The sequence below is a fragment of the Crocodylus porosus genome, unplaced genomic scaffold (assembly GCF_001723895.1).
Source record: "Crocodylus porosus isolate Cpor-Errol unplaced genomic scaffold, CroPor_comp1, whole genome shotgun sequence".
Lineage (NCBI taxonomy): Eukaryota > Metazoa > Chordata > Crocodylia > Crocodylidae > Crocodylus > Crocodylus porosus.
The window spans coordinates 107,377,162-107,397,262 of NW_017728918.1; the positions used below are offsets into that span (position 1 = coordinate 107,377,162).

At 44.4% G+C, this 20,101-nt stretch overlaps 1 protein-coding gene across 2 annotated transcripts; it reads right to left on the bottom strand.

Annotated features, from left to right (window-relative positions):
• Positions 1 to 9,259: 9,259 nt before the first annotated feature.
• On the bottom strand, positions 9,260 to 17,356 carry LOC109312025 (vascular non-inflammatory molecule 2-like). Of its 2 annotated transcripts, none has more exons than XM_019538063.1 (7): positions 17,049 to 17,356; positions 16,845 to 16,975; positions 14,644 to 14,836; positions 13,294 to 13,585; positions 12,586 to 12,959; positions 11,716 to 11,886; positions 9,260 to 9,858 (listed from the first exon to the last, which is right to left on the bottom strand). In XM_019538063.1, the coding sequence occupies exons 1-7, from the start codon at positions 17,259 to 17,261 to the stop codon at positions 9,739 to 9,741; spliced, it is 1,494 nt and encodes a 497-aa protein (XP_019393608.1). In that variant the 5' UTR covers positions 17,262 to 17,356; the 3' UTR covers positions 9,260 to 9,738. The 2 variants fall into 2 exon arrangements, with proteins under 2 accessions (XP_019393608.1, XP_019393609.1); XM_019538064.1 differs by having other exon boundaries at positions 16,845 to 16,988; positions 17,049 to 17,134.
• Between the last annotated feature and the right edge of the window lie 2,745 nt (positions 17,357 to 20,101).

The window sequence follows — 20,101 nt, forward strand, 5'->3', positions numbered from 1 at the left end:
CTTCCTAACAGCCTTCCTGCAGTCCTGAGCAATGGAGATGTAATCCTCCTTGGTGACAGCCCCTTGCTTCCACTGTTTGTACACCTCCTTTTTTTCCCTCAGGCATCCCTGGATGCTTTTACTGAACCATGGGGGCTTCTTAGCACCCCTGCCTCCCTTGATGTGCATTGGGACTGACTCCCCTTGAGCTCGGAGGATCGTCTTCTTGAGGAACAACCACCTGTCTTCGACTCCCATCTCATTGTAGCTCTGAGACCCCAGTGCCTCTCCTACTAAACTTCTTAGCTTACAGAAGTCAGTCCTCCTGAAGTCAAGGACCTCTGCCTTGCTGCTTGCTTTCACCGCTCTGCGCTGAATAGTTAATTCCAGCAGGCGATGATCACTGTAGCTCTGGTGGTCCAGTACCTGCAGACCACTTACCAGGTCATTGCCTGTGGCAAAGACCAAGTCCAGCAAGGCATTTCCCCTGGTGGGACTATGAACCTCCTGGGTCCTGGCTAGGAACCTATGTGAGCTGTCAGACTTGGCTGACTGCTCCTCCCAGCAGATGTCTGGGTAGTTTAGGTCACCCATGAAAACCATGTCCCCTGACTTTACTGCCTCTGTGAGCTGACCTGAGAATTCCAGGTCCACCTCGTCCCCCTGGTGAGGCGGTCTGTAGTAGACACCTACGATCAAGTCCCTTTCTCCATGCCCGCCTTGCATTCTTACCCAGAGCACCTCATTTTGCCCCTCCTCCAACCACATCTTGATCATTGAGGATATGTATTGCTCTTTGATGCTACACCCCACCCCTCTTTTCTCTGCTCTGTTTTGTCTGTACAGCCTGTATCCCTGGATGTCCACTGCCCAGTCGTGGAGTCATGGGTAGAATCCCACCAGGTTTCTGTGAGCCCCACTAGATCTAGGTTTTTGCTAGCTAGAAGGAGGATGAGTTCCTCCTGCTTATTCCCCATGCTTTGAGCATTTGTGTAGAGGCATTTGAGGACTCCTGTAGAAGCCTGTGCCACCTCCTTATTACTAAGTCTGCCCTGGCCCCTGTCACTTAATTTGGTACTACCTGTACATGTCACTTGGTTTGACGGTGGTGTGTCCTCATATTCCTCTCTGTCCCCATCCCCCAGTGAATCTAGTTTAAAGCTCACTGTATAAGATCAGCCAGCCTGGCAGAAAAAATGCTCTTACCTTTTGGGGAGAGATTAGATGCTCCCCAGAGGCTTGCCACTAGTCCAATTGATTCTGTGGCCCATGACAACTTGCATGTGTCATGGTGGAAAACAAATGTCCAGCATGCATAAGGCCAAGCTTCCCATACAGCCTTGGGCTCACAACCTGCTGGTGCAGAACACAGAAAGCACACCACAACACCAGACCTCAACTGCAATGCCCCAACCTTTCCAAGTTCCTCCCTACCAGTTGACCACACTAACATACATAGGTTTTCCACCAGCACCCACACTTTAAAAAAACCAACCAAACAAAAAAAAAACCAGAAAAAAAATGTAAACCCTTGACTGATGGCCCTGTGCCCTGGAACAGGAGGCCATTGGCAGCCACAAACCTCTCTCTTTTCCCTCCCAGCATCATGCGCAGCCCAAGAGACACAACAAAAGCCTCCGGGGACTGCTGGCTGTTTTGTGCTCGGGCCACAACTGCCCTGGCTGCCCCAAAATTCAAAAAGAACAAAAGAGGCCATTTTGCCCCCACCAGCTTCCCCTTCCTCACAGACACTCCAAGTGCTCCCTTTGGAGTTTGGCATGCCATGCCGAGGCCTGCACTTTTGCATCCCGGAGCCTTGCCACTAGTCCAACTGGTTCTGAGGCCCATGGCAGCTTGCATGTGTCATGGTGGGAAAAAAAAATTCGGCATGCACGAAGCCAGAGGGAGTGATAGGGCTCTTACCTAGCCTTGTGCTTGCAACGTCCTGGTGCAAAACACAGAATATACACCATAACACCAGGCCTCAAGTGCAACTCCTCAACCTTTTCAAGTTCCTCCCTACCAAATGACCACACTAACATACTTAGGTTTTCCCACCAACACCCCACACTTAAAAAAAACCAAAAACCAAACAACGCCCCTCCCCCCCCAAATGTAAACCCTTGACTGATGACCCTGTGCCTCAAAATAGGAAGCCATTGGCAGCCACAAACCTCTCTCTTTTTCCTCCCAGCATCATGCACAGCCCAAGAGACAACAAAAGCCTCTGGGACTGCTGGCTGCTTTGTGCTCGGGCCACAACTGCCCTGGCTGCCCCAAAATTCAAAAAGAACAAAAGAGGTCGTTTTGGCCCCACCAACTTCCCCTTCCTCACAGATACTCCTAGTGCTCCGAATGAAGCACGGGCCGAAATCTGGGCCTTGGCATTGCAAGTTGAGTCCCTTTGGGGTTCAGCATGCCACGCCAAGGCCTGCACTTTCCATGTGTCACAATAGGAAAAAAAAAATTTTTTGCATTCCCCTGCACATGTTAGGTGTAGGAACCTCAGCCAATATTAAATTTACAGCTCTTGATTTTGGGAGCCACCAGGGAGAATCCCCTAAGCTACAGAGACAGCACATATGGAAAACTTTTCCACAGTCCTTGCCTATACCCAGATGACGCTCACTTTGCTAACACCACCCCACCATTTAAAAAAAAACAAATTCAAACCCTTGAGAGAGGGCCCACTGCCATGCAAGAAGAGGTCAGGGGCAGCCACAAACCCTTTAGCCACAGAGCCAGGACACCTGCAGAGTCTTGCTATGCTCCCAGTCTACACCAGGACCATGCTCACATGTGAAACACCACCCTACCACTTAAATAAAAAAAATTAAAAATATAAAAACCTTGTCGGATGACTTAGTGCTCTGCAAGATGAGACCCAAGACAGCCACAAACCTGTTAGCTGCAGACCCAGAACACCTACAGAGGCTTGCCTCTCTCCTTGCCTATACCAGGACCACCATCACATGCTTGCCAAACACTACCCTACCATTTAAAAATATATATGTATATTCTGTGCTTGACTGACAGCCCAGTGCTCTGCAAGAAGAGGTCACAGACAGCCACAAACATCCCCCTTCCCTTCCCCTCCCAATATGCGATTGTCGGCTCTTCCCCACCCAAGAGTCAGGAGGCACCAGTCTCCAATGACAGAAAATGCTATTTCTGGTAACCCAAAGCTATTCACAAGTTTGACCTGAATTTTTCTAACTGTTTCAGCTGAAGAAAAATTATTTAGGATTGGCTTTTCATGGGTATATTCCCATGGACAGAGGAAGGAGTAGGATGCAAGTTTCCTACATATAGGACTCATCTACATGTGCTATTAATGTGCTTTAGGTTTGGCATGTCTACATGAGATGCTTTACTCCACAGTAGACTAATCTACTGCGCAGTATACCATCACTGTCTATATGTGCAGAGCATTTACTCTGCAGTAAATTAGGCCCTGATCTTAGTTACTGTCCAGTACTGCACTTGCACCATACTTGTAGATACTGAGTGGGAACAGATTTGCTCCAGGTCAGGCTTGGCAGAAAAGGGCCACAGGGGACAGGATGTTCTTTGGCCCTGATCCTGACACTGTTCAGCTCCTGGATCTCCCCAGGAGCTAGGAACCAATCAGAGCCAGGACTGGGGAGCTCTCTGCCCCGTATCCAGTTCCCAGCATGGAGCTGGGAGCTCCAGAATGTAAGCAGAGGCTGGAAACACAACCCCACCTCCCTCTCTGGAGCAGCTGTGTGTAGCATGGAGCTGGGAACTCCACCTCATGCTCACTCTCCTGAGTTTTCATCTCTGTACCTTGCAGAGCTTCTCCAGAGGGGAGGGAGGGGGCTGGGAAATAAGGTAACCTTATGCCTCTTTGCTTCACAGGGGGCTGGCCAGAAACTGTCCTGCAAATGGGACAGTAGTTGGCAAGCAGTCCCCTTCTGAGTGTAGGGACTCACCAGTAGCTGCTCCACTTGTGGGACAGTTCCTGCTGGGTTGGGGGTGCTACCTGACAGGAGGCTCTCTGGCAGCTGTCCCACACCCAGGACAGCTCCTGTTTCACTGGCAGCTGTGTGTCCTGATGCGCACAGGGCCAGGAGAGCTCTGCCAAGGAACCAGGATGGGGGCAAGAGAGCTTCCCAGTTCTAGCACTGATTGGTTCCCAGCTTCTTGGGGGAGCCAGGAGCTGAGCATCACCAGGACTGAAGCCAGAGAGCTCCCCATTCCCTCTGACCCCCTCCTGCCTAGGCTGACCGGGAGCAAATTAGCTCCCAGTCAATGTGTACAAGTGTGGTACTGCACAGTAACTACTGCACAGTTAGTCTAGTACCTGTATTTACAGGTACTAGCTAACTGCACAGTAGCCTAAATTACTGGGCAGTAAATGTCCTGCACATGTAGACTGTGATACTTTATTGCACAGTAGATTAGTCTACTGTGAAGTAAAGTGTCTTGTGTAGACACGCCTATAGAGAATGTGCGGTAACCACTGGGATATGGTACAGTACGGAAACCACCTCTCCCCTGTCCCTCTGTCAGTTTCAGTTCTTTATCAGCTTTGCTTTTCTCTTGCAAGTGCTCAATACAAAATGGAGCACAGCATAAAACTAAACATCAGAGGCATAAGAAGTGTAGCAAGCTCACTGAGGGCACGCCAACTATAGTATACAAGGCGAAGGTGGGTGGTGTAGAGAAGTGGAAGGGATGTCATACCTGCCTGGGCTACTGTTTTCATAGGTGCTCCTGTAGCAGCTGCAGAACCAGTGGCAGCAGCACCATGGCTGGGCTCCCTGGGAGTTGTGCCTAATGCCCTATTTGCTCCCCTCTGTCAGATACACATATGCTGGGTGCAGGGCTGTGCCTACTCTGGGAAAGTCTTGAGGGAGAAGCAGAACAATTCTGTTTGCCCCCCTCACTCCCCAAACCCTAGATACACACCTTGGTGTGGTGCTTCACTCCTTGGCTCTTCTGGCTGGGCAAGAGCAGAGCAGATTTACCCCTGCTATGGCAAAGACTGCTGGTGGGAGAAGTCTGGCTTCCCCTCATAGTTGGCAACTGGTGCTGGCACCCAGCTCACCCCAGCCTAGTTATGTTAAACATAGGAACAAGGAACTGGAGGGAACCTCTGGACCACTGAACCTTGCCCCTTCTGTTCAGTTCAAAACCTCACACACAACTGGCTGAATGCTAGAAACACGAAGAGTGCTGCATAACATGCCATAGCTAAACGCAGGGGAGATGAGGGCACTGTGAATGTCCTGCCACTATGATAACAAGTTGGTTAACATATACTCAGAAAATCCTAGGAAATGGTCCATGCCTATGTAACAGAGAATTAATGCCCCCTCCACACTAGATCCTTGCCAATGAACGAAGTAAAATTTTTCTTCCAGTTCCCACCTTTGGTGATTAATACGGCTGAGGAAAACAAGACTCCAGCCAGCAACCTCCAAGTTTTCTAAGTACTGGCAGGAACATTTTTAAACACCCCAGCCAAAAATTTCCAGCCTTAGTGGTGGCTGACATCGCAATGCTTCAGAGAAAGGAAAAAAAGTAAAGAAGGAAAAAAGAAGGAAAAACAGAAGCTGGAAGTACTTAGGAGAGGAAAATATACTCCTTACAGACGATCAGCAAAATCCCTGCCGCACAGGATTACCAGACACCAACCATACTACAAAGGAGTTGCCCAATGCTGGAAATAAATAACAAGTAAACAAATAGACAATTATTTTTAGTTTTTATTTTTGTTTCAGTGGAAAAAAAGTGACTATGTTTTAAGTCTGATTTATTCTGAACTAAATTTTTCCTCAGGTTTTTGGTTTGGCAGTTACACCTACAAATCAGTTGTTCTCAACAATCCTACCAGAATTTAGCTCAGTGAATCCAAACTTTTAGAACACTATTTTAAAAATTATTTGTAAATATTGAATACAAGGCAAGAACAGGCAAGGTTAGCCCCCAGAAGGCATAGGAACTTCAGAATCTGGAGGTCTGGCTGACTGATATGTCCAGGCTTTTGAGATCATACCTATTTAAATCAGAATCTTAAATGAGGGATATATCTGAACTACAGCCACACAATTTACTGCCAGTCATCCCAGACTAGCAAGAAGCTTTGTCATAACAGCTATTATCAATAATTATGTTTTATTAGGGGAGACCAAGGAGTTCTAGTCATCGATCAGCATCCTGATGTATGTAGCCCTGCACAAAAACAGAATATTTGAATAATATATACATTTGAAATGGAGACATTCCATGTGAAGTCACATTATATAAAAAGGATATAAAAAGAAACTAGCTGTAGTGCTTTTTCTTTTAAGAAATTCTACTATGATCCTCAAGCAATTTATTTTTGCTCATGATAGAAGAAAGGCGTGCTGTGAAAGTCTCCAATATGCTGGGGGCAATAAAATGTACCCGCAGGTGATTATACTTATACATTATACTCAGAGAAGCAAAAAACCCCCAAATTTATGACCATGCTTAGCTAAGTCAACAATGTTTTGAATCACATTTTTTAATGTTATCATTTTTTATTACTTCATTCGAACATTTAGCCCTGCATCAGTAAAATCTATTAAGGACTTTTTGCAAAGTGTTGCCACTCTTTCTGTGTGATCAGACACATCGTGGACAGGTGGATTTTGTTTGCTTTGGCAAATGTTCAGGGTATCAGGAAGAAATATTGACATGTGAAGAGCAAACTATTCCATCTCAGGAAAGGTTGTAGTAAATTTTCCTCACTTTTTGGTTCATTAGAACACCATCTGGAGCAGCTTTTAGAAAATGGGCAGAGTAACATACATGCATTCTAGCTAAATTGTATATATTTTCATTTTACCTTTTTCCCTCAGCTCCAGTACAGAGTATGCAAATGCTAGTTCTCTCAGAAAATCAGTCATCCTTCCTCCTCTGAGGAAGCAGTGTTATTATTGGTTTATTTTTGCCAAAGACCAACATAACTTGTTGCTTCTCCTAGAAAGAAAACGAAGTATAAATATTTGAATGACTTTAGTGGAGATTTTTCTGCATTTTTTCCAAGTAGTTAAACCTCCTTGATTCTCTGAAATCCACTCTAGGTCCTATAACAATGGTCATGGAGAGGTGTTACATTTGTGCTGGAAAAATGCATTTTTTGGGGTGCAAAAACCAAATGTATGGGCAGTTTGTGGAGGAAAACATAATGCTTCTTCCACAAACGTTTAGCTGTTTCAACAGCAACTTTGCTGCCTTCTAATGTCCTATATAATGCCTGTTTAGCAACATATAGCAAGACCAGGGCCCCTAGGTTCTCAAATATCCCATAATGGAGGAGGGATATTTATCCATCGGGGAGGAGGCACAAGGAGCAGCCGCCTAATGCCCTCTGTTTGGAAAGATCAGCTTTGAGGCATCTGCGTAGCTCTCCATGCAGGGGGCTGGAACTCTTGTATGCCCCTATTCTTGACCCGGTCCCTTAGTGCTAAGAGTTTCCTGGAACTTTTCACTAATGGACCTGAACACATGTCCAGATCCAAGTTAAAGTGGTCTGAATGTTGGCAGTAGCCTCTGTTATAAGCTCAGATCTTCTCTGCCCCTGACTCTGGTAGTTGCTGTCACCACCAACTTTCGTACTTGGAGTTTTGTATCAGGTCACCCATCACTATTCTAATCACCACATCCGCAGAAGTATAGTATCCACATCTGTCCACTGTTGTAGGGTCTTGCTGATAAATAGCGTAGGTGTCCTTCACAAGTTGGCTGAAGAAGGAACAGCTGGTTACTGCAGCTCCACTCCAGACTTGGTTAATAAATACATACCTTAAACAACCCAGGAGTGAACTCATTTACAGTGCTTCTAGAAGTCCTGTCATTACCCTTTCAAGTACAGGAAAGTATCATTGAAGAGCCAAGGTCAGACTTCCTTCCCAGAAGCCACAGGATGTATCATCCTCTGAATATGTTTTTACCCACCTTGTTCCATGGAGCCTGGGCTTCTACAACTCCTGATGGATAAGACTTGAGAGGTCTTTTCATAGATTTCATAGACATCAGGGCTGGAAGGGACCTCGGGAGATCATTGAGTCCAGCCCCCTGCCAATACTTTCAGCAAGATCCCTCCACCCTCCGCCCCAAACCACCTCTAGCCAGCAAGCCCCAATCTTTTCTTCTTCTGGTCCTCATTCCATCTCCTCCCACCCTTGTGCTGCCTTTTGAGCAAATACTCCAGGTTGACACTTACTAACCAAATAGGACTTTTCAGAAATATCAAATTTTAACCTCTTTTTTATGTCTAGTGACAGTTTTGTCCTTGACGCCATAAAGCAATACCACATAAAATACTTACACCAGTCCCCTGAATACCATATGTTCTAAATAATTGGAAAATATTGGATTGCACTGGTCTTACCACCACCTTTTTCCATTCTGTGCCTCAAGACAGGGGATGCAGGAACCAACCAGACATGCGCACAGAACTATTCTAATATAATAAAAGCCTTACCACTTACAGCTGTGTGTCTGTCTGCCTGTAACGCTCCAGACCAACTGTGGGTATGTACTCGGAGCCTTACAGATGGAGAGACAGACAGGCGGAGGCAGAGGCAGGGGTGGACATGGGTGAGGCCAGGCTGTGCTCCCTGCTGCAGGGTGGGGGGAGGACCACCTGTGCAGGAGGCATGGCTTGCACGCTCCCCCATGCAACATGCCTCAGGGCTGCTCCCCACGCTACACCCTGCAGCTGTGTGCCACTCCCTCTGCGTGCACCCTGCACCACACCCTGGGGACACTTCTCCTGCCACGCAACTGTTGGGTACTCCCTGTGTCATGGCTGCTTTGCATGCCACACCCTGTGGCTGTGCCCTATGCTGCTCCCACGTAGCCATGAGTCATGCTCCCTCGCAAGCGGAGTGGCGGGGAGGGGGAGTGGAGCAGGGCTGGACCCAGAGTGAGCGGGATATGACCTAGAGAGGCAGTGGGAGTGCAGGGGGAGCAGGGCAAGACCTGGAGCAGCAGTGGGGTTGGGGGGAAGCAGGACAAAACCCAGAACAGCAGCAGTGGAGAGGAGCGGGGCAGGATCCAGAGTGGCAGCAGGAGTGGCGGGGAGCAGGGCTGGACCCGGAGCAGCAGCAGGAGGGCACAGGGCCAGATGCTGGTCTCCATCCCCTTCCTGCCCCCATCATTCATGATGGGCATTTTGCTAGTCCCATAATAAGCAGCCCTTTGGCAGAAGAGGCACAATAGGGTTTGCGCTCAGTTAGTACTGGCTGCCCAGTGATGACAAAATGGAACAGGGCAGAAAATCTGCTCCTGAATAAAATAACTGTTTATTTAAAAGTTAACTCATTCTCAGAAGGCCCGGTTACATTAACCTTCACTCAGATGTTTTAATAAGCAACTTCTGATTGTTATAGCATGGATATTTCAGGAAAGTTTACCCTGATATGAGAAAGATAAACCTACTAATTATAGACCAAATGTCAATAAGTCTTTTCAGTTCTGGCCTGTTTAATTTAGTCTCTTTTATCCCCAGTAACATTTTTTTTCATTGTGTGTTCATGTGCTTTTTGTATGATGTAAGGACACTGCCAGCAGTCTCAAGCATGCATTTTGTATATAGGATAATAGAAATAAATGTTCACAAATTAGAACAATTTTTTTTAATTGAACTCCTTTCTTCTCTGGGATAGCAAACAAAACATTTCTACCATTTTCTTAAGGACAGGATGCATTAGAAAAAAAGTCATTTGATGATGGCAGTGATGTCAAATCTCAGTAATGACATTATGGGGAGTTCCGTAGTGGGTGTGGTGGATCCTTTTCATAATACCTCCCAAAAAGCGTCACAGTTAGGATTGGTTTAGCTGTGCCATTATTATTTTTCAAACGTCCATCATTTAATACCTAGTTAAAAAGAAAAGGATCCAAATACACTATTAATGGAGCAGTAATATTACATGCCATATAAAAGAGGCACAGTTATAAATTAAATATTAAATATTTTGATGCAGCTATTTCTCTTAAGGTAGTCATGGAAACACGACACACAAGCCAAATCACTCTTGTTCACTTATGATTTTAACTTGTCAGGATACCTCTGTGGTTGAATCACTGAATGGGTTCAAAATATCTGGGGTTTGATTCCCATCTCTGTTATAGCCTTCCTATATGTTTATGAGCCAGGTCTCTAGAATCTCTTCTCCAGTTCCACAGGAAGGGGAAATGAGTTCCTTTTCAGTCTTCTTGGGGTGCTTTCACTGCATGGTGACTTGAGCTGTATAAATGCCTAGATGGATAGACTGCTACACTGCCCATATTTTAGAAGCTTCCATTCAAAGTTCTGAGGACAGATTAGCAAAAAGATTCACAGTCTCTAAAGGATCTCAATCACAATTTTTAAAACATTCCACTATACTAAGTAATAAAACCTCACTAGGTCCTGAAGCTTATGAAACTTGTTTGTTGTACAGACTGGAATGATAATAGCACAATAGCTGCAGCTCATAAACCTCATTAAGTGAGCAGTCACATATCTATGATTGTTACTTTCACCTTGAAGATACTGGAAGACCTTTTCTAGTCCTTGATACAGTATATTTTTATTTAAAGGCAAACATTGTGTTCCAGCACTAAACAGATGAGAAAATACAGTCAGCTCTTGCACTGACCAAAACATATCCTTATAGAATTAAATTTTCAATAACAACTAGGGTTTGTAGATGTCTGTTTTTCAGAAACTCAGTTTGAGACACTGCTTCTTAAAATCCAGGCCCTCTTAAAATGTTTTTCTAAAAGGGGACATGAAAGCTGAGGAAAATAAAATCATTTTAAAACAGGCTATACTAACAAGAAAAAAAGAAAGAATAATGCAACAATCACCATTGAAGAACAACAAAAATGATCAGAGGCCTAGGAAACATGACTTATAGGGAAAGGCTGAAAGGTCTCTCAACCTTTCCCTATAAATCACGTTTCTGTGGCTGTTGGGGACAGGACTAGGAGCAATGGCCTCAAACTTTAAGGGAAATTTAGGTTAGAGGTTAGGAAAACCTTTCTATGAGGGTGGTCAAGCATTGGCACAGACTACCTAGAAAAGTTGTGGAATCTCCATGCCTAGACATTTTCAAGAGTGGGAGAAAGAGATACCTGGGAAAGATGGTTTAATCAGGGATGATCCTGTCTTGAACAGGGTGGCTAGATGACCTCTTGAGGCCCCTTTCAGCCAAACTGTCCTATGATCACTACTGACAGTATCTCAGTCAACAGGAGTACTTCATCTTAACAACATTGTTTGGGGAGGTTTTTTTGTGTTTTGTTTTGTTTTATACTATGGCATTATATCTGATGGGGAGCATCTACCCAGCAACTAATCATGCACAGTAGGCTTCACTGTGTGCAGGCAGATAGGTGACTCCATACATGTGTGACTGGGTGAGCATAGTTCATAAAATTGTAGCCAGACAAAAATCCACAACTTGTGGATATTCACTGTCAGAGGATAAGCATGTCCATATTCATGTGGATATGATTCTAAACTGGGTGTCAATGCCAAAATGCAATCAGAGAGCTAGACAACTGTTGTTTGGGCAAGTTAAGTGAAATAGGATTTGGCTTACATGCATGTCTCACTGCCTTCCTAAGGCACGGCCTGTAGTTCAAAGTTGGACTTGGCTTTTCCTTAACTTCATTCCATATCAATTTCCATTTCCATGCCAGGGTACAAATAAGTTAGCTCAAAGCAGCTCAAGGACATCTCCCTACCTGAAATTCTCCTGGTGCCAGTCGAAGCCCACTGAGCAAGACTTCTGGAAAGACGTACTTAGTCCCAAATGTCCCACTGAGGGAGAATGCCTCAAACCTGGTCTGGGTAGTTGTTACTGGCTGTCCACAAGTTTTTAAATCCATTCTTTTACATTTCAGGAGTGTGCATATCTGTGGGGAAGAGAACAGAACAGAACTTTTACAGAACCTAGAGTGAACAAAAGTTGGGATTTACTTCCAAGAAAAGCTTTCTTTGCATGGGTGGATCCAGGAGGAGGAGCTAGAAGGGTGGAGGCAGTGCAACCACACATCTCTGAGTTCATTGGTTTCTGAGTTAACCTGCTTCTTAGCTTGACCTCAGTCAGGGCTGCTGCCAACAAGCTGACTCTGGAACCCAAGGAGTGGCCACTTCTTTCTCCCCCTTTTCCCCCGCTGCCAAATTTGGTGGCAGGCAAGCAGGTCAGGGTTGAGTGCCAATGGTAGCTTTTACCCCGCAGGCTCTGGAACTGCACTGAAACAGCAGCTCCACCAGCAGTTGTGCAGCCAAGCCAGTGAGCTCAGAGACTTTACTGCACATGTATTACACAAACAAAGGGCATAGGTAGGCTAAGAGGGAGCTATCAGGCCTAAGGGCAGGATTTAGATTAGTGGGTCCAGGAAAGATCCAGTGTGGGAATAGTTCAGATTAAGTCTCACTCTAAAGTCCATGAGCAGCCTCCCTTACCCAGCTTTCATTAAGGTGAGGCAGGAAAGCAACTGAGGGAAAGTGATATGAGAATCAGAGCCAGGCAGGAGCCACACAGCTACTAGGGGACATCACAGCCACCCCTGTGGCCACAAGCCTGTTACACAGCCATAGAGGCAAATTACCTGCCAGTAATATTTTATAACAGAGCCATGAAGTCCATCAAAAGCACCCAGTACATAAACTTCATCTTCTCTCTTCTCTACCATTCTATAGATCAAATGACAGCAAAGGTCTTTCTGGCAAACTGTATGATTTCCTGCTATAGTAATAAGTTCAGTGAAGGTGAAGTTATCACGGTGAACAGCTCCCATAAAAGTATTTTTATCTACATGGAATTGTTTGATGCTTGTAGCATATGAGCTCCAATTGACAGCAGCAGGATAGGTGGGAGAAAGATGAGGGTATGAGCTCAATTGTGTAGTCAGGAGATGACCGTTCTCCGTTTCCATGTCATAATGATATGCTCTGGGTCCATCTGGTGCATAGATACCACTGCCTGTGAATGGCAAATATGATGCCTTTCAACCAGCTGAGTGGTCATATTGTATCTGTAAGAGCGATGGATTCCCCATTACAGCTATACAAGCATTTCATTGTTTGGAGTAAAACTAAATTAAATCAATTAATTAAAAATCAGTTCTTTAGCAAAACTAGAAAGGACTTTGCCAAAGAGAACATAGGAGAAGATTATATACCTTTGAAGAGAAATATAGAACCCCTGATGTGATTAGGTAAGATTGTCCTTGTTTGGAATTAATATCTATTTCCGAACAGAATTAGAGATTAAAGATAAATCATCATTCCCCCTCCCCCCCCATATTGCAAATTACCTGTCATAGCCATAAGGGTATTGTGCGTGTTAGATGCTAGAAGGTTGACACCCATCCCCGTAGCCCAAGCTGAGTGGATTTCAATAGCAGTTAAAAATGGCAGGACATTCATCCAAGCTGTTGGAAACAACACAGTATCTACATGTAATTTTTTCACTAAGACAACAGCTGGGTCATGGAAAAGGATGTCGAAGCAAGTGAAAATGCCAAAGTTTCCAAAGGTTGTGTTGAAGGTGACCATTTCCACCTCTTTAGGGTAATCAAACTGTGTTTCTGACCTAAATAGATTATACTGTTAAAAAAGAATTAGAAATATAAATTAAGATATGTCAGTGATTGCTTACAGCTAATTTATAAAACTGAAAAAATCATCCCTGAACTATAAGCTATTCTGCTGGCTTATGCCAATAAAACCTGACTGAGTACATTAGTCAGTGGTGACATGTAGGGGGTGCACAGCGGTGTATGTGCACACCCTGAGAGCGCTGGTGCACCCCCTGACAGGCCACACTCCCTGCTTAGGCAACAGGCGGGGGGGCAGGTAGGAGTACCGGTCTCCCCCGAAAGCACCAGTCGGGGAATGGGAGCCTGCAGCCACTTCCAGGAGTGCTGTGGCCACTTCCAGGAGCACCACAGCTGCTTCCTGTCTGTTGAGACTGGCCATGCCCCCTGCCCCTCCCCCATCTCCAGTTGGAGAGATTGGCTGCAGAGAGATTGTCCACAGTCGAACCCCCCACCCCCCAGTCAGAGAGATTGGTTGCAGGGGGACCCCCCCAGATACTGACTGGTTGTGGGGGGGCACATGCCCCCCCTGACTAAGGTGGCACCAGTTGCCCATGATACTAGTTATATATTCACTGCATTAGAGATATTTGACAGATTGAAGAAGAACTGAGAAAGAGGTCTAATTTAAGTTCCAGTTTTACAAGGACTCTTCTCATTTTCTGAGCACAGGTACAGGTCTTGAAAATTACACAAGTATTATTAATACATAATTGTATTGAGATAGCAGTCCAAGACATAGGAAGAGACCTTGTTCTGCTCTATGCAAGTCTTAGAATGTTCCCTGCCTCAGAACTGACCGAGTAAGGGGCTCATTCCCAAATTTAGCTAATAAGATTTTTTTAAAGGAAGTTGAGCCATCATGAAGAAACAGCCAAAATGATGAGGAAGCTTGTAATAAGAGTGAGCTCTAGGCATCCAAGAAAAGCACATTCAGAAGTTGAGAACTCCCCACTAGTATCTTTTTCCCTGTTCAGTCCCTTGGCCCAGTCACCCAACAACATCATGATGAAAAGGAATCAATTAATTACCTGCTAAAATAGAAATGGTAATAAAAGCATTCATTACCTTGTGATAACGTGCTACCAGCTTCCCTTGTGAATCAAAGACAACATTAGTATTGTACTGATAATAACCATCTCTGGGGCACTTGGGATCACTGCAATTACAGGGCTTCTTGTCCCCCATATTTGCCACTACATAGATGGAGTTGTTCCTTGCCAAACAGCTGAGTCTTTCTTGCACTGGTGCGGGAGCAAATCTAGTTTGTAAGTGGTGAAAGGAAAACCAACAGGATCAAAACAAATTAAAAGTATGAATGAGGATGAAATAGACTTGACATCATTATTTCAATGGATGAAAACCCCACAAGTGATGCAAACAGGATTGATCAAATGGAACGTAATGGTAATGATTAAGGGGTGTACGTACAGATGTTATTTCTTTCACCATTTAAAGCATTGTATTGCTGTGCCTTAACAGAAGTGCACAGCTTTACAGCACTTTAGAAATGGGTACAGCTCTTTAAATTAATCCCTGTTAAATAAGGTATTAAATTTGAAACTCTGTATTTTGCAGCAGTTTAGCAACCTACAGCACTTCAAATAACTTCTGTATGCTGGCCAAATTTCTGGTGATTCCACCAGTATCCCATGGGCTTTGCAAGCTGCTGCCTGGCTGTTTGGCAGATGTGGTACCTGTTCCCAGTGCAATGTTTAAGAGTGCTGTAAGTTCATACTGCTATAAAAAGTGCTCTAAATTACAGTGCTGTAAAACATACATGGAGCACTTCTGTACACACCTTAACTTCCCAAAGATTCACTTGGCTAGTTTAAACCTTGTGTTTGCTTTTATCCTTACTATAATATAAACCCTTACTCTCTCTACTTTGAAAAAAGGCTTCTAATTGCTCATATTTTAAATAGTTTTTCCCCAACTCTTAGAAATATTAAGCAGGTTCATTTTTCAGAAGGGGGATACCAAATTCGGCACATAGGCTAAGAAGGACAGAATTTCAGAACAGCAGACAGAAAATCAAATAACCACATTCCCTCCCCCAGTACTAACTTACAATAAAACTACAGTGGCACAGAACAATTCTTGTCTCTTTCTACTGGTCCTGACTTTTGTCCACCTCAGATTGGATTTCCCAGTGAGCTAGTAGGCTCACTGGATGGATAAGGCTGCTGGTAATTTGGCAAATACCAGCTTAATTTGTGTTGCTGTGTGAGACAGCAGCAGAATTTCTGTGCATGTTCAGTTATCTTGCAGACCCCCGTATCTGAGTTAAGCAGAACCTTTTAAAAAAGAGAGATAGAAGCACAATTTCTCCCTAAATTAACTAAATGGAGGTCCACCTAGGAGAGATCTTGGAGGAAGAAAGGACGTTCACTAATGCGGCCAGTGCTGACTAATAATGTAGACATGTAATAGCATAATAAAGGTTAAAATATTTTCTGAAAGGTCAAATTTTAGTCCATTTTCAAATAATCTTACATCCATGTGGTTCTATCACCTGCTGTTCAAAGCAGCCATATTACTAGCAGATAAACTTGACAAGGGCAGCATTAGCAGTTTGAAGCAAGAGGTCACACAATTTACACCCTTCAGAACTGGGGAATTCAAGCTTCAGACAGCACCAGAATAGAAGAAGAATACAGTAGTCTCAGTGATGGAAACAAAAAAGACAAAGCATATCATCAGGGTGCCACCTGCTGGTACACCATTTAAAACCTTTCTGTATAACAACAAAAATCATAGTCCAGATGAATGCTGAAAATAGCAATTCTTTGAAATCAAATGTGTTTAAGTGAAAGTCTCCTATGTAGGGGAGGATCAGACTTACCTTAGCTTATGTTACACACTATCTTCACATAACACAATTAAGGCAATAAAGTAGATGGGGAAAAAAGAAAAAATTAGAAGGCAAAAAGAAGAGAACAGGGCAAAACAAGCCTGAAGCTTCTCCACTCTGTTCCTTGGGTACAAGTTAAGAGTCAGGTTATCTCAAGACCTTTCAACAGTCAGTGTTTCATATTATTGCCTTACTAAGGAGTTTGGTGCATCTGATTTATAAAGCAATTATTTTTACCTGGATGTCCCCTTTAGTTGGTGTGGAGATGGGATATATTGGGCTATCTAATGGCTGCATATAAAAATCATAGGGCTGAAGGCAAAAAGACTTGGGAACTATGTTGCTTTTGTTACTAGACCATTTCTATCAAGATCATTGCAGCATGTTAAAGCTGTGAACACAATGTAAATCATACCTTTGGGGATTGGTACATGGAATCCAGTTCACCTGTGGATCTGGGATATCCTCCAGGTAAGGGTAAAGGGCTTCTCTTGTGAAGTTCCAGCCGTAAATACCATCTTCTGGAGTCACGATGATGTGTGCCCCCTGGCAAAACAGGCTAAATTAAGCACTTGCTATCATTGTCAAGCAAATAACCCAGGGAGCCAACAGACAATACCTGCTGAGCAGCTTCTTTGATGGCTACTTCCAAAACATCTATATTTCTGTTCATCAGTATCAAAGCTTCATCAAGAGGCACAGGCTTGTCAGTGACATCTGGCAGAATAACAGCATGCTCATACACTGCTGCAGTGTACATGTCTGATGCAAATACCTGAAGAACTGAGAGTGCAGAAATCATAGCATATAGATGTGGCTGGAGAGACATCATAGCTGAAGCTGGAGAGTCACTGAAAAACTGAGAGCTGGCATCTAGAGAGTTCAGGTGCTGAAGTTATTATTGGTTTACTTTGAAAGCCTCTTGCATCATCATCATCATGTGAAAACCCAGTGTTACTCAACAAGATTACAACACAATACTATGAGGTGAGACTATAACATTACATAACTAGAGTGCCACAGCCCAAAAGTATAACAAGGAATTTACAAAACAAAAATAAACCTAAGGTAGCAAGTACTTTTATTTAATCAGAGCTAGAAACCCAGCAACAGAACAGAAATAGCAGACCAGGTATTCTCCCAAGCTGGGTTAACATCCATTATGTTTGGTCTCAATCAACAGCTAATAACTAGCTGTGTTCATTTTTATCATTGGATGTTTGTATGAAATACAGTTTTCAATATAAAATGTGTATTGTAGTGATTGAGGGAAACCTAATCAACAAATTATCTTTTTGTTAATGCTGTGGTGTGAGAGGTTGGGCACAGACAGAAGGGACAAATTTTTGCCTTATCTGGCCACAGAAAGTGGTCTATAGTAGTGACCAAACACAAGTGCATGGCTGCAGACCAATTACAAAATGACCAGTCAGATGAAAATGAGGAAACCCATTGTATGATGATTCAGATGAAGTGGTTTCAAAGCAGAGCATCTTCTGTAACTTGTATCTGCCCTGCCTCCCAGCCTGTTGCTGTTTTCAGAATGGAAAGGAAGAAAGGGAGTGGAGGGTGTTCAGTCTGGGGTTTTTTCATCCCCTCCTGGAGGGTGAGGTGAGAGTACTGGAGGTCCCTGGGGTGTGGGGCTTCCACAGCACTTCACAGCACAGACTAGGAGAGAGGAGGGGCCATTGCCTGGGAAAACTGGCTACAGGCTAGCAGCCAGCAGTTAGATTCCCCTCTGGAAACAACAATGAACTTCTGTTTGAACCAGGGGAACCTTGTAACTCAGAATGCTTCCTACAAATTGTTCTCGGTTACAGCAGGGAGCTGGACTTCTGTCTGCCCAAGGCATTGCCACTTAATGATAGCTGAGTCCATATCTATGGGAACTTAATTAGCGTATGTATTAAGTGGTTTAGAAACTCTGGGAGGAGATCCTCAGCTGAATATGAACAAAATTTCAGGGAAGAAAATGCAAAAAGGAGGAAGAGATAAGTAAACCATGGAATGGGTGGGAGTCTCTGGGAGGATCAAACACACCCAGATTTTTAGGAGGAAAGGAGGTGAGGGGACCCAGCCAGAGAAGCTAAAAATATCACCCCAGAAATGAGTGGTGCTGATAGCCATTTGAAGCAAAGAGAACATCTGGAGGCAGCTCCAAGTTGGAAGAGAGCAGCACAGGAGTTTTGTTTCATTTCTGTATACTTATTTCTAAACCTAACAACTCTTTTTTCAGTCTTATGGTTTTATAAGTTTGTCCTCTTATAAGAGTGATTTGGAGGCAGCTGGTAGAAGCAGTCTCTCCATTCCTATGTGAATAGCAGTCCTGTCTTTACAGCCTCAGGAAACCCCAAGAGTTTACAGGAGTCTCATTCCATAAGCTGTAGGTCCTGCTCAGGGTGCTGGTGGGACCAAGATTTGCTGGGGGGAGATGAGCCTCTCATAAGAAAAATCCAGTGGAGCACCAAGGATACACAGCAAGATATTGAGGAAAGGGCTTGAATCTCTTCATCACCCCAAAGGAAGTCCAGATTTTGTCATAGTTATATGCTGCTATTGTTTTCCCCTAAAGAAAAAGAAACTCTAAAATACATGGTCAGAATACCTTTGTTTTAGATTAAGAGAAAAAATTATGAGATGCCTCTCTGAGAAAACATAAAACTAGTAAAGCAAATAGACACTGATGGGATTGCAAAGTCATAGTATAAATCCCCTCTTTTCACTCTCCTGACCCTTCTGCAACTCATTGGACTAATTCTTCATGCACCAGATTAGGGCAGCCCAAAGCTATCCAGTCCTTCTCTCTAAGTTAGAGTATATGCATCTGCTCTTATAATGATGGATTGTGGTTTTCTCTGTTTAAAAATTGCAAATTCTCTGATTTAAAAAAATCACAAATTCTCTCATTTAAAAACCCTAAATCCACAATTAAAATGAAATACTGCTATATATATATCATTTAAACACAATGATATTTACAACTTTAAAGCAATTTGGAAGATTTAACAGTGCTTCAATCACTATAATAAAATATATTCAAGGTAGCTATAAACTTTGGTATTTGATTTTGGGTTTTTTATCATGGAAAATCAGAGCTTTCCCTGGCTCCTTAGCTCACCAGTATGGAGGTCCAGGCCCCTCATATCTGCCCCACAGCCCCCCACCTCAGCTGGTGCCCCTCACTCCTTACCCACAACCCTGATGGTGACCTTTACTCCCCATCCTCAGCCCCTCCCCAGCCCTGCTGGAGGGCCCCCCCAGCTGGTAGGGCTATGGGACCAGAGACCTGAGTCCATAGCCCCCGGCCCTACAGCAGTGCCTGAGCCCTAGCTGCTGCATCAAAATGGAATTTGGAGCTCAGTTCCCCCTTCCCCCCAGTTCCAGGTGATATAGCCGGAGTGAAGCCCATAGATGCAGGCAGATGCAAGCTGCCCACTACGGGCTTGGGCTCCCTACCCTGCTGCCTTCCCCCTCCATGGCCCAGTGGGAAGGACCTGGCACAGCAGGATAGAGTGGGGTCAGGTGGGGAAGCTCCTTGCCGCTGCAAGCTCCACGCTGCCCTGGTGAAGTGCCCCCTGACTGCTCAGCAGCAGTGAGAGGTCCAATTCCATGCTGCTGTTGCACAAAGGCCGTTCGTTTCCCTGGAGGCAACACAGAGATCACAGACACACA